General features: G+C 38.2%; 1 protein-coding gene across 1 annotated transcript in view; it reads left to right on the top strand.

Moving 5' to 3' along the window:
• Positions 1–22,703, top strand: part of PREX1 (phosphatidylinositol-3,4,5-trisphosphate dependent Rac exchange factor 1) — a 205,061-nt gene that overhangs the window by 144,329 nt on the left and 38,029 nt on the right. The window contains 5 exon segments of the mRNA XM_074288551.1: positions 663–712; positions 4,131–4,206; positions 15,305–15,377; positions 17,500–17,642; positions 20,441–20,533. Coding sequence (XP_074144652.1) covers positions 663–712; positions 4,131–4,206; positions 15,305–15,377; positions 17,500–17,642; positions 20,441–20,533 — 435 coding nt within the window.

The raw sequence follows: 22,703 nt of genomic DNA, 5'->3' as shown, positions 1-22,703 counted from the left end.
AACTGTATTTGTGGACTAAAGAGCTCAGTTAGCCACTATCCCTGTCCTTCTGGAGTTAAGTCGAGAGAAAAAAAAATAAAGGTACCACTAAGGGTAAGAAAGATGAGCATGGCAAGCAAATAAGAAAGGGGCAAAATGATGGGAAGCAAATGTTGCATCTCAGACTGACTTCCTGCTGCAATGACATGCCCCTTTAGGCTCCCACATCATTATTCCGCATGTGTTCACTGGTGCCAGACTTATTTCAGTTTTCACTGAACAGAAGAGAGAGAAAAATAATCAGTTATAATTCCCAAGGCAAGCATAATGAGTTGTAGAATGACTTAATGTTTTGAATGATCTCTCTAGCCGCCCCTAGCTTATCCACCCCCTCTCCAAAACCACTCAGTTACTGAGAAAAATAGAAATTGGATGATGTTTTGAGAAATTTCTGTTCTTTGGATGTTGGTTCCTGAAGCACCCCGATAGCATAATATATAGTATTTTTTACTGTCTAGCTGTATGACCCTGGAAAAGTCACTCAACATTTGCTTCAGTTTCTGTAAAATGGGGGTTGTAATAGCCCCTACCTCACAGGTCTTGTAAGGATCAAATAAGATTTTAAAAAGCCATTAGCACAGAACCTAGCACTTAATGAATTCCTGTTCCCTTTCTTCCCTTAGGGTGTGAGACTTTACTGCCGGCTGCATAGCCTTTTCACTCCGGTGATCAAGTAAGTCTGGCTTGGTGTTCCTTCTCCTTGGGCCTGTCTTCTGCTTTCTTCCTTGAGCTTCCTTCCATAATTGTGATTCTCACCATCTCCTCTGTGGGGCCTCCCCTGTGGTCTGGCTCACCTTCTTTTCCAGCTTCCCCAGTCCTGTGTCTCCTCTCTGGTTACTAAGACTACTGTTGCTATCCAGGCTGTAGAGAACTCCTGGTATGGCGATGCCCTCTATCTACCAATGCTCAGTCTGCAACAGTCTGCAAATCCATGGTGTCTGAGACACTTCACTTAGGCAGTCTGTGTCAGGACCTGAGGCCAGACTAAAAGCCAAGTTTTCTTGACTTTAAGCTTAGTTCTGGATGCACTGCACAACACTATTCATTTTCCTATTGTTGCAGAATGCTTGTACGATCTCATTTGGTTCCCTCAGCAGTAATACTTATTCTTTAAGATAGGTAATTATAGTTATTATCATCCCTATTTTGTGGATGAGACAGTTTAAATAACTTATATGTCACAGAGCTAGCAAGTATTAAGGATGAGATTTGAACCCAGATATGTCTAAATCTGACACGTCTTCTGGTATGCTATGTTTGCTCTTCGATAGAACATGTAAATGGCAAGGGTCCATAAGATAGAGACATCAGAATTAGAGCTGGAAGGTATTGAATATGTAATATGGCAGAATGTGGCTTATGTCGTAGAAGACAGAATATTAGGAATTGGACAAATCTTAGAGAGCATCTGGTGTAATTTCCTTTACAAAAGAATAAGTTGAGGTCCTGAGAGTGGAAACAACTTATTGGTCCTTTATGGAAATTCATAGGAAAGAATTGAGATTAGAATTAATTTCTAATTGGGATTAGAATTTATAGTTATATAAACAAGTAATTCTTAATTCCTCTCTGCTGCTTTTAAACCTAAATGTCTCCTCTCTCTCTCTCTCTCTCTCTCTCTCTCTCTCTCTCTCTCTCTCTCTCTCTCTCTGTCTCTCTCTCTCTCTGTCTCTCTGTGTGTGTGTCTCTCTCTGTGTGTGTCTCTCTCTCTTTCTTTGTCTCTGTCTCTCTCTCTTTCTTTGTCTCTGTCTCTCTCTCTGTCTCTCCTTTCTCTCTCTCTCTTTTGAGTGGATATATAGCCTAGGGAGCTACACAATGTGATTGAATGTGTTTAATTCTCAATTAGCACTGAAAGATTTCTCTGCTCATGTTAATATGTAATTCTGTACTATTTCCTTTCTTTACTATCAATGGGAAGATTAGCTTTGAAATTCCATTCTTGCTTAGGAGCTATTTCTTGCCTAACCCTGCCCTACCCTGGATGAGCTAGGAATGAACCGGGAAGCCCTAGTAAGAGAAACAGAGACAGAGAAAGGGAGAGTGACTGAGAAAGAAAGAAGAGAGAGGGAGGATGGGGGAAGAGAGAGAGGGAAAAGAAAGGGGAGAGAGAGAGAGAGAGAGAGAGAGAGAGAGAGAGAGAGAGAGAGAGAGAGAGAGAGAGAGAGAGAGAGAGAGAGAAAGAAAGAAGAAGAAGAAGAAGAAGAAGAAGGAGAAGGAGGAGGAGGATACAAGGGAAGTAAAGGGAGAATGTTTGGGCAGGTTGTTCAATGAGATTTTCTAAAAATAGAGAGGGAGACAGACAGACAGACAGACAAACGAATTCTTGGCAGATGTTTTCCAGTGAAGGAGAAAGCTCCCTGGCTCAGTCCTCTCCACCTTAACATGCATCCCTGAGTCTCAGAGATGCTGGAGGGAAGAGGCAACCTTCTTCCCTCTCTAGGGGTAGTGCCCATATTGTTTCACTCCATGAAAATCATCAGGTATATTCAGAAGACAAAACTAAGCAGCTTCCATAGTGTAAAGCCTTTCTTCTTAGGATCTGTCATGTTTTTCCTGAGATCCTTCCATGGGTCTGGTCTTATTTTCAGAAAAGGGATGACACCCTTGAGCAGAGATTTCCTTTCCTCAGGATGCTTAGTTATTAGGAGAAATGCAGGTCATTGTCCTTTCTGAGTCTCATTTCCCTCATCTGTGAAAGGATTACTAAATATCTTTTCAGCTTTTTGAATTCTTTGTTCTAGTGACCCTTTAGCTTTGACATTCTGTGTTCTGTATTAAAAAATCTCTCCCAGCTTGGATTTTTTTTCCTGGGTCTAATATTCTAAGGTCCCTGCTAGTTTGGACATTTTGCATTCTCTGTCTCAATATCATAACAAGCAATGTCCAGGGCACATCATCTTTCCTGGATACAGGGAAATATGCCCATTATATTTAAGGCATTTAATTGAGGGGAGTTTGAACTTAATCCCTCGGCCTCCTGAAATAATCAGGAAAGTTCACTATCTCCAGCATCCCAAAGGCTTGTGGCTGGGTGCATGCCAGGAGTGTTTCCTTGGGGCGAGCAGGTGCTGTTCTGGGCACACTGCCCTGGTATTCCTTTTCCTATGATTCCTGCCCCTGCCCCTGTCATTGGAAGTTTGATAGTGGGCTAAAAAGAGAAGGAATTTCCTGCTGACTGATTTTCCCCCAAAGATTCGGGCTAAGGTGGGAGTGAGAACTGGGATGCACGGGGAGGAGGCAGTTTTACAAATCATCAGTATTAGTTGCCAAGCGGCAGATTTTGGCCTTCTGTGAGACAGGATTTCCTTACTAATTAGGCTGCCTGAGGATATCAGGGGCTCCCAGTCGAAAGTGGATCTTTTGTTTAAAGGTTGGTTAGCCATATGTTAGGGAGATTGCAGAGGGAGAATCCTCTAGGTGGAACAATGGGTAGAGCACCTGGCTTGGAGTCAGAAAACCTGGGTCTGGCCTCAGATACTTACTAGCTTTGTGACCCTGGATCACTTAACCCTAATTTGCTTCCAGCTCATTTTTACAAAAGGGTAAGTTGCCTTTCACAAAAAGGAAATGTTTGGTATTATTTGTAAAGAGAAAGATTTGGATTTGATTGCACCTGAGATCCCAGCTAGCCTCCATGTTGAATCCTATGTAGTGTAGAGTGCTTTCCCTTGAAGGAGGATCCTATTTAGACACTTTTTACTTAACCTCACTATGGTTAATTCATTTATAAAAATTCATGGCCTCTGACTCTATTTAATTCTGTGAAAACAAAACAAAACAAAATACCTTTCAAGCTGTTGATTTACTTCTTGAACATGAAGCCAAAAAGTCCTATTTATATTCCTCTTATAGGCTGGACACCTGTGGATAGCCAAAAGATTCTCTTGGAGCCTTAGTTTCTTCAATTATAAGAATAACAATAGAGCTTTTGGCAGGACATTGTTTTCTAAGATGTCAACTATTGTAGAAATGGGAACTAGACTTATCTATTTGTCCATCTTTCTATCTATCCATATATCTATCCATCATCTTCCTTAATCACTCCCCTCCTTATTGTTTATTTAGTTATTTTTATTTATTTTTTAATGCAGAGACAGAGACTATCACTTGAAGACCTACAAATCTGTGATTCCTGGGAGTAAACTGGTGGACTGGTTGCTTGCTCAGGTAGGCTGTGCTTATGGTAATTGTTGCTTGCTCACCCTGAAGGAGGTTCTAAATCTCTTGAAAAGCTTCCTGCTTCCACAGGATTTGCTTAACTGCCACAGAAGCATCATTTTGTCTCTATTGAAGGAGAGACAGGAGCCTTGCATAGTTCTCTGCATTTAGTAGGCACTTAATAAATAATGGATGAATTATTGAATCATTAACTCATAATTTGAAAGCTGGGGAGGGCCCTTAGGATATCTGTGTTAAAAGGCAGCTTATAGCATAATGTTTTAACATGAAGGCACCTGAGGCCTGAAAGAGAGAGAGAGCCTTTTTTTTTTTTTTTGCTGTAAGTAAAATGGGTAGGAGAGAGATGAATTGGGACTAAAACAATCCATGGAAGTGAGAAATAGCATTATTATTATTATCAATACAAAGAGGAGTATGTTCAAGGAGCAGCAAATAGTATCATTTGGCTGAATCATAGATGTGACAAATTCTACCTTGGTTTACATAGCACCTTATCATTTGCAGAATTCTTCCATGTGCCTTCTTTTTGAGGTTGGTAGGGCAACAATTATCATTTTTATTTTTAGATGTTGAAATGGAGGCTTAGAGACTGCAACCTCAATTACAATCAGCTAGGCAGCAATCATTTATTAAGATCCTTCTCTGAATTGGTCACTGTCTCCAGGAACTGGTGTCTGAATGACCCAAAAAAAGCAACTGCTGCTCACAATGTCCTGGCTGTTAAATGTGAGTCTTGGAGAGTCAAAATTGTGTAGGAGGTGGATGGTTGATTCTGAAGTCATGAGGCTTGTGTTAGAATTCTCCCTCAGTATTTACTGTTAGAACCAGGGGCTTGTTACTGATTACTGTGAGAGGAGATGTGATATAACATTCAGGAAGCTCTGGATTCAAATCCTGCCATCTATTACCTCTACCTGCTCTAGGTACCTCTCTTTAGGCTGAGCTGTAGGGGAGGTATAGGACTGTATGTGATCTCTCCCTGCAAAGTTGCCTATACCAGTGAATCACTAATTCCTCCCTCCCAGAAAGAGATGGAGATAATAATCCATCTTACTAGCTGACAAGTTATTTTGTGGAAAAAGCTTTGCTAACTTGAAAATGGAGTGTTATTGTGGGATGGCATTATTTTTGTTATTGACGTCCAGTATCACTTTACCTGTTGAGGGGAATGATGAGGGAAGTTGCTGGCCTCTGGGTATATGCTATCCTCTGTGTCTGTCTGTCTGTCTGTCTGTCTGCCTGTCTCTTACATATAGTTTAGAGTTGATCATTACAGCAGCAGATTCTCTTGTATATAACTCTATAACCTTGGCTCAGTCAGCATTATTATTATACTTACGCCAGCAAGGTGGAGAGAAATTCAGTGAATGAAGCAATCTCTCTTTACAACCACCTTGCTTTCTGATAGGGCAGAGAGCAAAGATACATATACACAGACAGACAGTAATATCCCCACTTTACAGATGCAAAAACTTTGTTCAAAAAGATTGTTTGAGGAGGTTCTTAAATGTGCTACTGTCAACCTCAAAACTTTGATCACCATGCTATTATCAGATCTAAGCTTGCCTTAGGGAACATGAAGAAAATGAGAGGGACAGCGAAAATTTTAAATTTTAAATATTTTATTAAATATTTATTTATTTATTTATTTGTTAAATATTTTATTTAAATATTAAATAATATAAATAAAATATTTATTAAATATTCAATTTTTAATATTGAAAAATAAAATAAAAATATAAATCTATATTATATAAAATATTTTACACTTATATGTAACACATTGTTATTATGTCATTGTATATTATGTTATATATTATACTATATATTACTTATAATGTATTAACATATATATATATATATAAATATGCAAAAATAAAATATTTTAAAATTATCACTACCAGTACTTTGTTGATATATTTTTTAAGTAAAGTAGGTGACACAAAGAACAAATCACTGGGCCTGAAAGACCTGATTTCAAATCTAGGCTTTCAGATACTTGTAATATGTGATGTGTGTATATATCAATATGTTTATATTTATCTTTGAAATACTTACATCTAGGTCTATATATCTTTATCTCTCTGTCTCCTGCTTTCCATAATATTTGTTTTTTTCCATAATATTTGTAAAGTATTTAGCATAGTATCTTAGTAGGTGCTATGTAAATATTATTTGTTGTTATATTATCCTCATTATTACATTATTTCACTTTTATTTCCCAGTGTATTCTTTCTTCTCCCATTGAGCAGTCTTATGTAACAAAGAATATAAAAGAAAAAATTAAGTAAAATTAAGCAATCCATAAGTCAAATACAACATTGTGAGAAAGAAAAGAAGAGGAAGAATTAAGGAAACAAGGAAGCCCGGGATGTTTTTGTTGGCTGTGACCTCAGGTCTTCCAGGTTAACACCCTCCCTGGGCTTAGACTGAAGGGTGAATCTGAGACGCATTCCCTATTCCCTATTGAGTAGTAGAGTGAATAGGCCAAAGTAACTAGATGGAAAGGAGAAACATAGAAAAACTAGGCTGGGATTGTAGTTGACAATTTTTTTTTTTTCAGTAATGACTTTAAAGTCCAGGCTTTATAATCCTGTGGCACAGTGCCAATTATCCCATGTTGTGAGGGATGGGGGGAACCTCCCTTCCCCCTCAGCAGTCCCAATGGGGAGGGTTGGGGGGGCAGCACGAGTACGTAATTGGAGCTGAGGCAGCAGAATGGCTTCCATGTGGCTGTTTTTAACAGCAGCTGGAGATGAGATCTGAGTTGGAGGCAGGAGGGAGGGTGGGGAGCCTGGGACTAGGGCTGGGAAAAGATGGGGATGACTTAGTTCTCTGTGTGGCTTGGATTTTAAATTACTTCCAGACTTGTTGTCAGAGTAGAAACTGATGAGGAAGAATACCGTCCCACAATAGCAGAATGTTCCACACATAACATATTCATTCAGTAAGCATTTATTAACATTCTGCTGTGTACCAACCCCTGTTCTAAATTCTGGGAATGCAAAACAAACAAACAAACACCATTCATGTACTTTTTAGGAGTGGGGTGGGGGGAGGATGTATATATGTTAAAAAAAATACATCAAACATAGTAATTTCTGGGGATTAGGGAGTAAGGAGCTGGGGGGGGGTAGGGATGGGGATCAGAAAACACCCTGCTGTAGGAGGTGGCAATTTGGAGTAACATTTTAAAAATAGAAGGGGGCATCTTTTGAAAAGAAATGGAGGTCCTAATGAATGTGGTGTATGGGAGACCATATGTAGAACAGTATACAAAAGGAAAAATAAGGAATTGGCCTGGAAAAGCAAGCTGGAGCCAGATGAAGAAAGGTTTAAAATGATAGAGTAACATAGGAAGCCAGGGGAGCTTGCATCTTTATGGTAAAGAAGCAAGTCTAGGATCTTCCTGTAGGGAGAATAAGCTCTTGGCTGATCCAACCAACTTGGTGAAAGAATTTGAATACAGAATTAGCAATTGACTTAAGTGACCAAAAAATGTGCCTCCATGTCAATTATATACCAAATTTCTCCAGCCCCAAATATTCTCATTTCCCTGTCATTAAGGTTCATCAAAAGAAAGTTGATCAGCAGCATGTGTTTTTTACCCCACCACACTGAAGCATGGAAGGCTCTGATCAGTGTTGGCAGAAAGAATACCTACACCAATGAAATCACAGAGTCTTTATGTATCTTAGATTAATCCTTCTCCAACTTTGGTGATTGTGCTATCAGTATCTGTTCATTGAGAAACACTATAATGATTAAAAGGTACTATAGTTCAGTACATTTATCCTTTTCACATTGAAGGGTTTAAAGGTATAGCAATCTGGAAAATTTTTTGGCCTTCCCTTTGTACCAGAAAAGAACTCTGAATTTTTCTTTTGCTTTTAGGAGATGTTTACAGTAATTTCTGGTAAAATTTGAGTTAAGTATTTGCTATGTGTAGGTAATGTTAAGTTAAAATAACATATGAAAAACTTTTTCTGTGGTGTTTACTGGCCTTTGTATGTCAATTTTGGCTTCTGCAAAATTCTTCCTCCCAAAATTCCCATTTAATTTCTTATGTTGACCCATGATATTGAAACTGCAATGGGGAAAGTCATGGTGTGGAAGGAATAACTAATGATTTTTAAATGAATTGGTATTGTATCAATCATAGCACTAACTAGATATATTTGAAAAATAATAATAATGTTTGTAGATTTTTAGAAGTTTTACCTAGATCTTGACAAACACCAATAAAAAGAAAAGATTTATGAAATTATAAAAATTTTACATATAGCTTATATTTTTAAAAATATATAATCCAATGCTTTTATTTTCAAGCTGTCCTGCTTTCTCTATTCTCTTCTGAATTTTTTCTGTTGTCATTACATTAAAAAAAAGGTTTCAATAACCTGTCTTTACTTTTACTTTTTCACAATCACTAGCATTATACTTGTCCCTAAATTAAAAACAGTGAATAGTAAAACAACTGATTCTCACATGGGCCCTGTTGAAAAATATCTCATTCTGCACCTTGACTAAATCATCTTTGTGTCAATGTGCTATAGATTCATAACTCATCTATGCAAAGTTCTTTACAATTTGCTGAACCTTTTTGTCACAGTAATCTCAGAAGGCAGATGATACCCATTTTATGGAGGAAATTACTCTTAGTTATTAACTCAGAATAATTATTTTCCATAGCCATACATGGCTACTAAGTGATAGGCCTTGAACCAGTGTCTTATAATTGTGAGTGTGGTCACCTCTTAAGTCTGTGAGTTTTGACAGTCACAATCCATGTTTCTTTTTTGGGATCCCGTGGAGCCTTCTGAAGTTTCTATGTTTGGATTCCTTTCCTCTTTGTAGTGGTGAATGGAATAACTCCAACTTTAGCAGACTGGAACACACAATTGGCTGTGTATATTTCTATATGTACTTATTTCTCTCATGAGAAAGTGATTTCTTTGTTAGTTTGGATTGTTCCATTCTTCAGGACCTAGGACAGCACCTAGGTGCTTTAAAAAATGTCTATTGATCAGTTGATTAAATGGTTAAAGAAAGAGGTTGTTCAGTTTGGCTTTTTGCTTGCTCTCATTGCCTTTCTCTTGATGCCCTTTGGCTCCTTTTGCCATCAGTATCACACCATATGTTGCAGGCCTGCCCAGTCTAGCATGTAGGATTGGATAACTCTGCCCAGGCAGGTTTCTGCAGTTATTGTGAGGAAGAGAACAAAAGAACTTTCCTTGGGAAAATAAGAGGCCATGATGTAAGTCCAGTAAAGGCAGGAAGAACTAATAGGAACAGAGATTGAAGCAATATCATTTGTTTTTATTTTAACATCTCTTCATAATAATCATATTTTAATATATCATTTTATAATGATTAATATTTTATTTATTTATTTATTTATTTATTTATACTTATTGATGATAGCTTTTTATTTTCAAAATACATGTTCTAAAATTTTCTTTCTCCCTTCTCCCCACCCCTTCCCCTAGATAGTAGATCCAATATATTCAATATGTTATATTAACATCTCTTTTCATGTAACATATTAATTTCCAAATCCACTTTTCCCTGCCTAGAAAAGTCATCGTCTTACATAAAATGAGAGGAAGAAAGGGCTGGTCAACAAAACTAATCAATACTTTAACACATATATGTTATTATATATATTCACACAACATACAGTTTTCACTGGATCCATAATATACCATCTCTGTGAAAAAAAGGACCTTGAGCAAGGCACTTTGCAGTTCATGAGTGACCAATGAAGGTTTTGATAGCAAACTGATAGATGGGAAAATAATTGAATCAGGACCCAATTCAATTCCTGATTCTCCTGCCAAATATTCCAAAACTGTTTTTAAAAAAAAATATATATATATATATATATTTATGGATATATGCAATGTTCTTTCCATTAGAGTATTAATTGTGATACTCTTGTGAATAAGGATTGTTTCATTTGTTTTCTTTGCATCACTAGTGTCTAGCACAGTGCCTGGTTCATTAGTAGGCACTTAATGCTTTTTGACTGGTTTACTCCAGAAGTCCTCATCTAACAAGATGAATTTAATAGACCTAAAAATAAAGTCTTACCCTATTTTTTTTTAAATAAAGAAAAGCAACTGTGTGTGTATTGAATGGTGGGAGAGTAGTAAAAGTTCATTTGAAAAGCATTTGGGGTTTTTAGGGGAGTTAAAAGCTTACTATTAGTCAGTAATACAAAACTCCAGTGTAATCTTTAACCCAAATTGTGCTTGGGCATTTCCTCTACTGATGCATGTCTCAACCTTGTTTTTTAGTGGAGGGTTTTCATGTGGATAACTTTGTGATGAAGAGTCTTTCAGAAATGGCCCTCCAATAATCACCTGTTTTTTATTGAGATAAGCTTTTCCATCTTAGTTGAGAGGGCTGTCTTGTACTTGGTCTCAAAAGGAGTAGAAGTTAGAAAGAACCCAGACCAGGGAAGTTACCTTCTAGTTGGCATAATTGATGTAGTGCTGGGTCTGGAATCAGAAAAGCTTGAATTCAAATTTGGCCTCAGACATTGGCTATATGATTGCAAGTCACTTAACCCTATTTGCCTTAGTTTCCTCCTTTGTAAAATTAATTGGAAAAGGAAATGGCAAACCACTCCAGGAACTCTGCTAAGAAAACTCCAAATGGAGTCATGATGGAAATTACTGAACGAGAAGAAGAATTACAATGTAGTCAATCAAAACTGTCCTGAAGTGTAATGGACTGTTTAGGGTACTCTAATGGGGTTTCTGTCCCTGAACAATTTCAAGCAGAACTTGGGCCAGTACAGATTGGATTACAAACTTCCTGAGTCCCTTCCAACTGAGAAATCTATGATTTTGTGATGTAATGAAGAAGTGAGGTTTTTCAGGGGTGATATTCCATGGTTCTGTATTAGGCTGGATCTTTGCAGTTAGAAATATACATTTTTTACTGTCAGAAAAAAAGTTCCTATCAGAACTAACCAAAAATAGGATCGAAATATCTTGAAAGGTAGTGAGTTTCCAGTCACTGTGGTGGTGTTCAAGAAGAGGCTAGGTGACCTATTCTCAGGACTGCTGATCCCCAGCTCAAAAGTCTGACCTAGAAGACCTAGATTCCTCTTGACAGCACATGCAGCAAACAAATTAGCTAAGCTTTGATTAAGCAGCAACTCCTTGCAGGACATGGTGTACTGCCAGGGACATGAGAAAAATTTTAAGTTTACAGTGTCTGCCTTCAGTGAACTCCTAGCCTAGTGTGGAAGATATGGTTTGTATATACATATATACACACATACACACACACACACACACACACACACACACACACACACACACACACACACCCTAAAACCCTGCAAGGGGGAATGGGAGTTTCCTTAAGTGTAGGTAGGGGAATTTCCTTTTCTTTAGGTGGTTATTTCTGAGTCATTTTTTTTACATCTCTGCTCTGCCTTGAGAATCTAATGGCCTATTTTTAACTTACTTTCTCTTTTCTTGCCTGGCCTTCCTGGGGCCCCTTGGCAAAGACTTAGGTTAGGAGCCTTTTCCACAGGCTTTCCAGAGGGCCAGGTGTCCTGCAGACTTCTTGGCTTCCTCAGGCTTAGATCACTTGGCTGTCTGCCCACCACCTCCCTCATCTTCCTTTTCTGCTTCCTCCATGGAGCAGGATGACAGCACTTTATCACTGGTCAGTTGTTTCACAGCTGGACTAGGGGAAGTGGGAGGGAGGATTGAGGTGAGTTTGCAAGTCCCTGGATGCCCCTGGATAAAGGCTTGCTGGCTTCCCCTGGAAGAAGCTGAGGCTGAAGGCACACACTTGTGAGGATGCTGCCTCTGGGGAGAGATTTGTCAGGAGGGGTCAGCTGTGGGAACAAGTGTGGCCCAATGTTTACACAAAGCGTCTCCCTCTCCAAGTGCAGCTTGTGATCCCTGACCATCTTGTTTTGGCTGTGAATACCAGTTGTCATTTGGGGGGCAGAGATCCTGTCAGAGGAAAAAACACAGCTTTCTCACCCAGTGGGAGCTGGGGGAGGATGGAATGGAGGCTTTTTTCCTTCCTTTCCCTAGAAGTCCTTTCCTTTGCAGAACTTTTAAGGAGCTCATCAGGCTGTATGGTGTAGAGAAAGAGAATTTAGTCTATTAAGGTCAGAAATCTTGGTTTTTGACATGATGCTGTGTGATCTCCTGGCATTTGGGTCTATCAAATGGGTCATTGGACAGCAAAGTCAGCTCTGAGATTCTTCCGTCTATCCCTTTCATCCTTACAAATGGCTCTTTTTTATCATTTGTGTGGCACTTCCTAGCTGGGTGACCTTGAACAAGTCAGTATTCTGAGGATTAGATTTCCTTTGTTATCTGTAAAATGAGGGAGTTTTAAGACATGAACTCTGTGATGTCTTTCATTCCTAACATCCTTTGGATGTCTTTATCGCTTGTGTGGCCTTGGGGATGCCATTCCTAGCCTGGGGACTAATTCCAAGGACTCGGACTTCTCAGTGATGTATCCATGTATCCCAGCACTCCCATGGGGCTTGTGGTCTCTTACCAAGGTGTTCTTAATTCAAAAAAACCCATGTAGTAATCAAGGAGGGCTGCTCCCAGCTCCTGCTCTGTGGTAGGAGACTGGGTCCAAGTCACAGTGGGAATTCCCTGACCTGCAGGGAGCAGAGTTAAGAAAAGGGTAGCAGAAATGACAGATAATTCTTTACTCTCCCCAGCCCCTTCCCCTCAGCCCTTAATACCTAAATTTGAGAAATGGATGTTTTAATGACTCACCTGATTATCTGAGAGGAAATCTCAAACTTTTGGGCATTTCAGTCCTTGCTAAAAAATCTTTTTAAAATGATCATATCCCTAATTCCTGAGGCAGTAGCATTTATTGAATAGAAAATAATCTTTATTTGCATTCTAGATTTGTTATAATTTTTGTTGAATATTTTTTCTTATATTTCTGAGATGGTATCTTCATATTCACTAAGCCCTGTGTCTGATTTTGGGAATACAGAGATTAGAAATAACTGTTGCAGTTTATAAGGCATTTTTAACAAGAGAAACTCTTTGGGTGATTTTTATTCCTCCCCTCTTTTATCTAATCTATTGCCAAGCCTTGACCATCCCAACTCTACCTCTCCTTTTCTCACTGTTCTTACTCTGGGACATTGATCACCAACTGGGGCTGACTCCCTCTTGCCTCTAAATCCATTGTGTTGCTGCCAGAATGTTTATTATTTTTAGCCATATACTATATTTATTTACTTGTGAACATCTTTTTGCTCTCCTGTTAAATGTAATCTCCTTAATGGAGTGGCTAATTTGCATTTGTATTTGTATCTCCAGCTTAGCACAATGCTAATGTTTAATAAATGCTCTTAGATTAATTGAGTGTTCAGTTAGTTGGCAAACAAGTTGTCACTCCTCTCTTACATTTATTCTTTTCTTTTTTCTACATCTTGTCACTACCATAGTTTAAGTCCTTATTATGTCTCATTATAGCTTCTTAAGTGGCCTCCTGCTTTCCCACCCTGCTTCTTCTTCTTGAATCTCTCTTATTCATAGATGTTGAAAATCTTCCTAAAGCACAGAACTGATTGGTCATGTTTTTGCTTGAAAACTTTCAGTGGCTCCCTATTACATCTAGGATAAAGCACAAACTTCTCACAATTTGGCCCTCACTTTACCAGTGTCTATTGCCTCTGCATTTCAACCAAAATGATCTCCCTGCTACAGAATGATCATTCTTCTATGTAGATCTCATCATGTTTCTTCTCTGTTCAGAAATCATTAGAGTGACTCCTCATTCTCTCTCTTTCTCTCTCCCTTCTCTCTCTCTCTCTCTCTCTCTCTCTCTCTCTCTCTCTCTCTCTCTCTCAATTTTTTTTATTTTCAAAGCCTATGCAAGGATAATTTTTCAACATTGACCCTTGCAAAACCTTGTGTTGCAAATTTTCCCCTCTTGTCCCCACCCCGTCACCTAGAAATGGCAAGTAATCCAATATATGTTAAACATGTTAAAAAATGTTAAATCACATATATATATATGTATATATGTATATAATTATCCTGCTACACAAGAAAAATCAGATTAAAAAGGGAAAAAATGAGAAATAAAACAAAATACAAGCAAACAGCAACAGAAAACGTGAAAATGCTATGTTGTGATCCACACTCAGTTCCCATAATTCTCTCTCTGGATGCAGATGGCTTTCTTCATCACAAAATCATTGGAACTGGCCTCAATCATCTCATTGTTAAAAAGAGCCACGCTCAACAGAATAATCTTGTTTCTCCATTTTCTCTTGAATAAAGTTCAGACTTCTCTTTAGAATTCAAGGACATTTGCGTTTAGAACTACCTTTAACTTTCTGTTTTTATCTCTTATTTTTCTCCCTTTTACTCCTGCTTCAACTAATCTGAACTTCTCTCTGCCTCCTGAATTTACCATTTATTCTCTCCCCCTATACATTGGCTGATGATGAATTCCCAAACCTAGAATGTTGTCCTTTCAGATCCAACTCAGATGCCACCAGTACTATGAAACTTTCCTAATCTTACCCTTGCTATCAGCATTCTCCAGTTCAATTCATTTCATTTTCACAAACATCTGTCAGGACCCGTTGAGATGCATTAGCTCATTTCTAGAAGCTGAGCGAGTAGTGCGGATGAAAAATGAGTATCCTCAAGGAGCTTAGGAGACCCAGTGTACTTGGTTTGATTATTATGGATTATTTACTAAGTAATTCTGGGTAGGTTACCATTCAGATTGTAAGTTTCAGGGAAGGTGTCAACTTGAATTGCTAGAGGAAGCTTCTTCATCCAAGAGATCCTTGTAATAGTGAAGCCACAGATATAATTGCTTTTTTCTGTTCTCTTGTATTGTTATGGGCAGTAACTATCCATCCTTTTTGACTGTTAGATCCAGAAAAATGAAAGATTGTCTTTTAAACTTCATTTCCTCTAATGCTCAACTATACACAGTACACACTAAATGAAAGTTTTGGAAATAGTAGTACATATAATGTATGTCACCATGTAAGTATAACCTGCTGTTATCATTGTTATTGGTATTAATGCTGTTCTCTTCTCCCTAGGGAGACTGCCAGACAAGGGAGGAAGCTGTGGCGCTGGGTGTGGGACTCTGTAACAATGGCTTCATGCACCACGGTAATTCTTCTGGTCTTTCTCCTACCCCCACTCCATTGGCTTCTGTGAGGTTCTGGGTTCCATTGCTGGAATAGGCTTCTCAATGGCTAGTGAGGCATCTTGTTCCATTCCTTCACTTTTGTTTTTATTTGGAGCATGTCCCTGAACCCATCACTCCAAAAAACAGTCAGAGTATAGGCTAAAATTAGCAAACTACTTGATGGTGTTTTGGGTATATATCTAAGCTTCATCGTCTGACAAAGTCATTTCTAGAATATTTTTATTCTTTCTGAATGTTGTATTTTAGGATTGACAGGGAGAATGAGTCTGGAGTAGGATAGACTGCTGGACGGTTGACCATGACCATGACATATGGAGAATGATTGAAGGAACTTAGGCACCCTGGAAAAAAGATGGAAACTTGGGAGAGGAGATGACCATTTGTCTGGCATCTCATAGATAGAAATTCTCAAGTATGCTTTAGGTTAAATGACTTCTGAGGATCTTTCCAATGCTGAGATTTTGCATTTATATGGGTTAGACAGTAGGGTAGTTGTCTGAAATGAGGTAGTGAAATGGATTTGGCCCTACTTGACACTCAGGTATTATGCATATAAGGGATGCAGCAAATTCTGGGACTAGATCTCAGTTTTATGAGGACAGCAAGTTTATTTTTACTGACTTCAGACTAATATAATGAAATGAGTCAGAAGATTTAAATTCAGCTTTGGCTCTGACCTTTATATGCTATGTGACCATGGGTAGGCAAATCACTTCCTCAGCCTGGGGCTCTCTTGCCTCATTCTGTGAAAGGAGAAGCTGCTAATCTCCAGTGCCTTTTTGCCTCTAACATTGCATTAAGGTTCCTTCAAGTGTTTCTATTATTCTATGCTGATCTTTCTAGTATTTGCTATTCTAAGAGCCCTTCTAATTCTGAGACTCCATGTATTTGTTTAGAGGTATTAAACACAAGGCAGGTTCCCTTGGGAAACAGACATAGCCACGCAAAGCTGAAGTCTGATTTCAGAATGTGTATAACATGGTCACAGAAAGGAGAAGGAAGCCACTTATGCCATGGGTGGCCAGTTCCTGTTCTTCCCAGGCTCTACCCTATGTTTTGAGGTTGGGCCGCGCCCTTCAGTTTGGGCTTCAGCTTGATCATTTTAGGGTGTATTTGTGGCCTTGGGGACAGCCTGCCATGAAACAGTTCCTATAGCCTGAAACCATTCATCCAGCCCTTGCATCCCTTCTGCTCCCCAAGGATCATTAGGGTGCATTCTCTGGGACCCACCCCCTCAGAATGCCCTCAGCCCAAAGGCATCCCTGAAATAACTACTCAGAACAGACCTATAATTTTTCTGGTTGCCACATCCATAGGGAGCATGGCTCTGATTGGCGGAAGGTCTAAGCTTTGGGCAGAGCTGTCAGGAATCATGGCCCAGATCAAAGTGGGGTTTAGGAATGTCTCTCTGTGGGTGCTATTTGGACTGAAGGGTGTATTTGAGACTGCCACATAGAGCATTTCCCTGAACTAGCCTGACTAGCCTGACGTTCTCAACCTTTGACTAGGTGGTCTTGATGTTCCTTTGACACACAGACTGTGAGAGATGGAAGGGATCTTGGAACGGAGTTCCTAATTACTTATTAAGCACCCAGTGTGTTTCGGGCACTCTGCTAAGTGCTGGAGATATAAAGAAAAGCATGAGACAATCTGTCCTTAAGGAATGCAGGAGCTCAGAAAGAGCACGTTAAGAGAGCTGAGGGGAAGCTAGCTACTTCCAGAATACATAGAGCTTAGTATGTCAGAGAAAAACAGAGGGACAGTCTCATTGAAGTGACTCTGTCCTGCTTTGATTGCATTAGAAAAGCCGTGAAATTCCTATTTTTTGTCTTATTGCTCTGAAATAGCTCATTTTGCCTTCTTGAAGAGTAGGTCACTAATGTCTCTGGAGTTTGGGAGGATAGCTAGTGAGGCTGGAGAGCATCTTTTTTGGGGGGACAACATGGCTCAATCTAGGGATATTAAATCACACTGTTGAGTCAGAACAGTGTTGGTCTGCAAAGCATGTTTCTGGGCCTCTAGAGGCTTCAAACATATGCCTAACTGTATTCTTTCCTTGTGTGTGTGTTCATTTGGGTCTAGTCCTAGAGAAGAGTGAGTTCAAAGATGAGTCCCAGTACTTCCGCTTTCATGCTGATGAGGAGATGGAAGGGACGAGCTCCAAGAACAAGCTGCTTCGGAATGACTTCAAGCTGGTGGAGAACATCCTGGCCAGGAGCCTTCTGGTAGGAGCTCTGCTGTGGAGCAGTGGTTCTCATTCTGATTCCAGGCTTACCCTTGGTCTGCAATCCCAGTTAAAACAAAGGCTCTTTTTTTTCATTTTCCTTCAAAGTTGAACTAGTGGATCCCCCTAAATTTTTCGTTCATTCTTTTTCTTTGTTTTCTGAAGCCTTTACTGAATGGCTGTTCTCTCTGTGGCCTGGTTTTAGAGACCACCGTATACACAGTTCTAGATAGCATCATGTAGATAAAAAAGTTCTAGGCATGCAAAACTTAGGTGCTGGTTTATTGCACGGCCTGATTCTGCACACTGCTGTGTGCACAGGATGATGGAGAATGCCATCACATACACAGCTGGTTCTAGTTCCATCACGGTCGTGGAATGTCATTGTTTTAGTCATGTCTGACTCTCCATCTTCTCATTTGGGATTTTCTTGGCAAAGAACTAGTTCGCCATTTCCTTCTTCAGCTCATTTTACAGATGAGGAAACTGAGGCAAATAAGGTTCAGTGTCATACATCTAGTAAGTGTCTGAGGCCAGATTTGTACTTTCACTGCACCTCCCAGCTGCCTGTGTATATGGTAAAAATGTATATATACACATGCATATGTAGAACCATGTGTCACATGCATGTATAGTAAATATGTATGTACTATATTATTATTATTATTATTTTTTTTTTTTGCTGAGATAATTGGTGTTAAGTGACTTGTTTAGGGACACACAGCTAGGAAGTATTAAGTGTTTGAGTATATGACAAAGTTCAGGGTTATGTGTCTTTATGTCACAGTCCTACATGCTACTATGTCAATAGTATGATCCTAGGTACATTGCCATTATATAAATTGTTGCTTCTACACATTACTGAACTTGTAACAAGTCTGCTGGTTTTTATTCTATAAGTTATGCTATTGTCATGCAAATGATGGCAGCTATTCTGGAAACTAAGTAAGCTGGTCTATGTCTTGAAGCAACTTCTCGTTAAACTAAGGGAAAGGAAAGGTAAACTCATCATAGCTAATTCTGGCACTAATGAATCCATAAGAAATGGTTTGAATGTAAATAAATGACTAATTAACATATACTCTTAGTGGGTAAATAAAGGAGGGCTTAGTGGAGTGATAACATGAAGCTCTGGAAGATGAGCTTCTAAGAAGGAAAAGGAAATAATTTGAGTGGATGTAAGGTTCATAGTGTGAGGTTGCTCTTGTTTCTCTTTGTTATCACAAGTAGTGATTTTCTGATTGCTTTTATTCCAATTTTATTTGGAAAAAGATTTATTTTTATTTTTAGATAGTTATATTTTTAATAGCTTTTTATTTTTCCAAATACATGCCAAGATAATTTTCAGCATTCACTTTTGCAAAATCTTGTGTTCCATATTTTTTCCCTTTTTACCCTTACCCTCTACCATGGATAGCAAGCAATCCAATATAAATTAAACACGTTCAATTCTTATAAATATATTCCCCTATTCATCATGCTGCACAAGAAAAATCAAATCAAAAGGTGGAAGAAAAAAATGAAAAAAAACAAACAATAAGTGAAAATACCGTGCACATTCAGTTTCCGTAGCTGCATAGACCTCCCTGTGGATGTAAATGGCACTTTCCTTCCCAAGTCTATTGGGATCACCTTATTGTTGAAAAGAGCCAAGTCCAGCACAATTGATCATCACATAATTTTGTACTGTGTACTTATATATATTGTATATGTATACAGAGTTAAAAGCCTACCTTTTACAGGAAGTTTTTCCCAATCTCTCAATTCTAGTGCCTTCCATTTATTATATCCCGTTTATCCTGTATATGGCTTGTTTGCACGAAATAGCCTAGCTTGCTTTTCTATAATTGTCTTCTCCCTTAGATTGTAAGCTCCTTGAGAACAGGGCTATCTTTTGTCTTTGTATTTCCACTGCTTAGCACAGTGCCTATAACATGCTAAACTGACTTTTAGAGGTGCTTTTTCAGGAGGGGATAAGATGGATTCTACAATGAAACGTTTAGAATTCCTTAGGGGCAAAATGGAATTAACTCCCCATACAGTAAGATCGCCAGAAAGGGAAAAAGGATAAAAACCTTATTTATTAATATGGCTGTGACTATATATATATATGTTTTATTACAAAGCAATAGCAATTCATCCATATTCCTCAGATTGAGGAAGAATAGCATTTGGAGTTAAAATTCCAATAAGAAAAATAATTTTTATAGTATAATTATGATTATATATTAAACATGCATATATGTATATATGTACACACATATAGAAGCATGAAACTGCAGAGAAATTATGGAAAGCATTGCAGAAGTCAGAGCTCTCTTGGCCCTGCCACAAAGTCAGAGTAAAGAGGGAGTGCATTCCTCTTATGGAGAAATGGACCGCAGAAATATTTTGAGAGTTTTGGGAACAGTTAGTAGCATGGAGGGAGTGGTTTATTATGAAACAAAACTAGGTTGGAGCCAGATTGGAGAGGACTTTCAATATTAGTCTCTATTTAAATATGAAAAATAAAAATGAAATTGAATAAATAATAAATTTAATAAGAAATAAAAAGTAGGTTGGAACCAGATTGGAGAGGATTTTCAATACCAGTCTGAATTTCATCTTAGAAGTAAAATAAAGTCTGAAGGCTTTTTGAGAAGAAATATGTTATCACCAAAAAGATGATCTAAGACAGTGACTGCTCTGGTTTCTTTTCTCAGATCCTTGGGCTTAGGAGATGCTTCCTGGGTGTTGTAGTGTTAGGACCAGCGATAAATTAGTCACCTTGCTAATTTGACTGCTTCTTTGACTTCCCAGATATTACCTCAAGAGGATGATTATGGCTTTGACATAGAAGAAAAGAACAAGGTGATCATGGTGAAGTCGGTCCAGCGAGGTTCATTGGCTGAGGTGAGTTATTCCAGGGTGGGTGCAAAGAACTTGCTCACTTTAGTAATGATCCAAGGAAAACAACTTCCAATGTGATCATAAAAGGAAAAGGGGAAGGCTGTGTAGAGTAATGGAAAGAACACTGTCAGTTTTGTCACTGACTCATTAGTGATCCTTTCATGGAATCATAAGGTCATAAAAATGGAAGGCGTCTTAAGAGATATTCTGGTTTCATTTAAACAGAAAGAAACTGAGTTCCATGGAAGAGACATGACGTAGTATGCAAGTAATATAAAAAAGGAGTTAAAATTAAGCCTCCTCAATCCATATTCAATGTCCACAGATCACCTCTTACATTTTTGTGATGATTGGAGATTAGTAATAGGAAAGTTGCAGATGTTACTGCTGATTGGCTATATTTTTGAGCTTTGGTTTTCTTATCTGTAGAGTGAAGACATGATAGCCACTCATTCTTTACCTCAGAAGACTGTTATAATAGATTTGAATTTTAGATATGTAAATAGATTTTAGTTATGGAGATAAATAGGCTATTCACTAAAAGCACAGAATCACTGAATCCCCAAACCTCAAAAATTGTGTAAGATTTCTCAGAAGGCATGTAGTACAAAATAGTCCTGCTTGTATCTCCCCAAGAATTTCCTTCTATGCATTCTAAAAAATGCTTTGGGGTAGCTAGGTGGGTAGTGGATAGAGCACCTGCCCTGAAGTAGGAGGACATGAGTTCAAATTTGGCCTCAGACAGTTAACACTTCCTAGTTGTGAGACCCTGGTCAAGTCACTTAAACCCCCCTTTCTCCCCCCCCAAAAAAAGCTTCATTGACAGTCATTTTTGGAATTGCCATCTCTAGGGTGAACCCCCGGCCCCAGCTACAAGTTTCCTTTCTCCTTCCTCCCAAAATCTTCTCTTGTAAACAAAGTTAAGCCAAACGTGTCCAGAAAAAATAGTAAACTTTTTGGATTCTGTACCTTTCATTCAGAAGTTTGTTTCATTCTTTGATTCTGTAGATTTGTAGTTTGTCATCACATTCCTCAGAACTTTTCCCCTTGTTTTCCCTTACCATGTTGTAGTCATTATATAAATTTTTCCACCCTGGTTCTGCTCATTTCATTCTTCATTGATTCACAAAATTCTTGCTGGGTTTCTTCAAAATCTATTCCTTTCCTCATTTTCTTATGATATACGCCATTGAATTTACATACTATAATTTGTTCAACCATTCATTCCCAATTTGGTGGAGACTTCCTTAATTTCCAGATTTTGTTTCAACAAAAAGCTCATAAATTCTCAGAGGTCTGTTTTTTCTTTTGCTCTTTAAGAGTATTGCTGAATTGAACGGCATGTATGATTTGGTGCTACTTTGTTTTCTTTGGCCGTGGACCACAGAAATGACTGGATTAGTTCATAGCTCCACCAAAAGTGCATTATTTTGCCTGTCCTCCTATTTTCCCTTCAACAGTTCTTCAATAATTCTGTTTTTATGTTTGCCAATGTGATAGATGAAATCTCTAAAATATTTTAATTTGCTTTTCTTTTATTAATAATTTGGAGGCATTTTATAAGATTTATGTACGTATTTTTATCATTATGTAATATGTTATGTTATATCAATATTATACATTTTTATAGGGTTGTGTAGTTTCTTCTTTTAACTAATTACCTGGTTATATAGTTTGATGATTTATATATCAGGGAATGCCCCTTCTTACATATTTGAATCACATCCCTATATATCATAGAACTTAATCAGCAAAATCTATAAAAATTAGAAATTTCATTTCTAATTTTGGATTTATGAACTTTTGAAGAAACATTTCAACTTTAAGGTAATGATAAAAGTCTGGACCTGTGATTGTTCTTTTATATAAAGAATTCCTAAAACTTTCAATACAGGGGTGATGCATTTTTGCAAAGAATTCTCTTTTTGCAGTTGTATCTAATTCTCAAATTAGAAATGTATTCTTGCATTTCACACATTAAACTGCTTCATGCTATATTTTTAGCCTGTTTAATATCTCTGCCCATTGGCACGAAGATATTAAGCAATTTTCCTAGGTTCATATAGTTCACATACATGTCAGGGGTAGGCTCAGCTTTGAGGACAATTCTCTCTATGCCATTCTAACTCTCTTTTCAGTTTGATGCCATTAAAATGTTTATTTTATTTCCTAT

This window comes from Sminthopsis crassicaudata, chromosome 2, assembly GCF_048593235.1.
Source record: "Sminthopsis crassicaudata isolate SCR6 chromosome 2, ASM4859323v1, whole genome shotgun sequence".
Lineage (NCBI taxonomy): Eukaryota > Metazoa > Chordata > Mammalia > Dasyuromorphia > Dasyuridae > Sminthopsis > Sminthopsis crassicaudata.
Note: the sequence above shows the minus strand (reverse complement) of the source record. Positions and strands in the feature narration are given on the sequence as shown.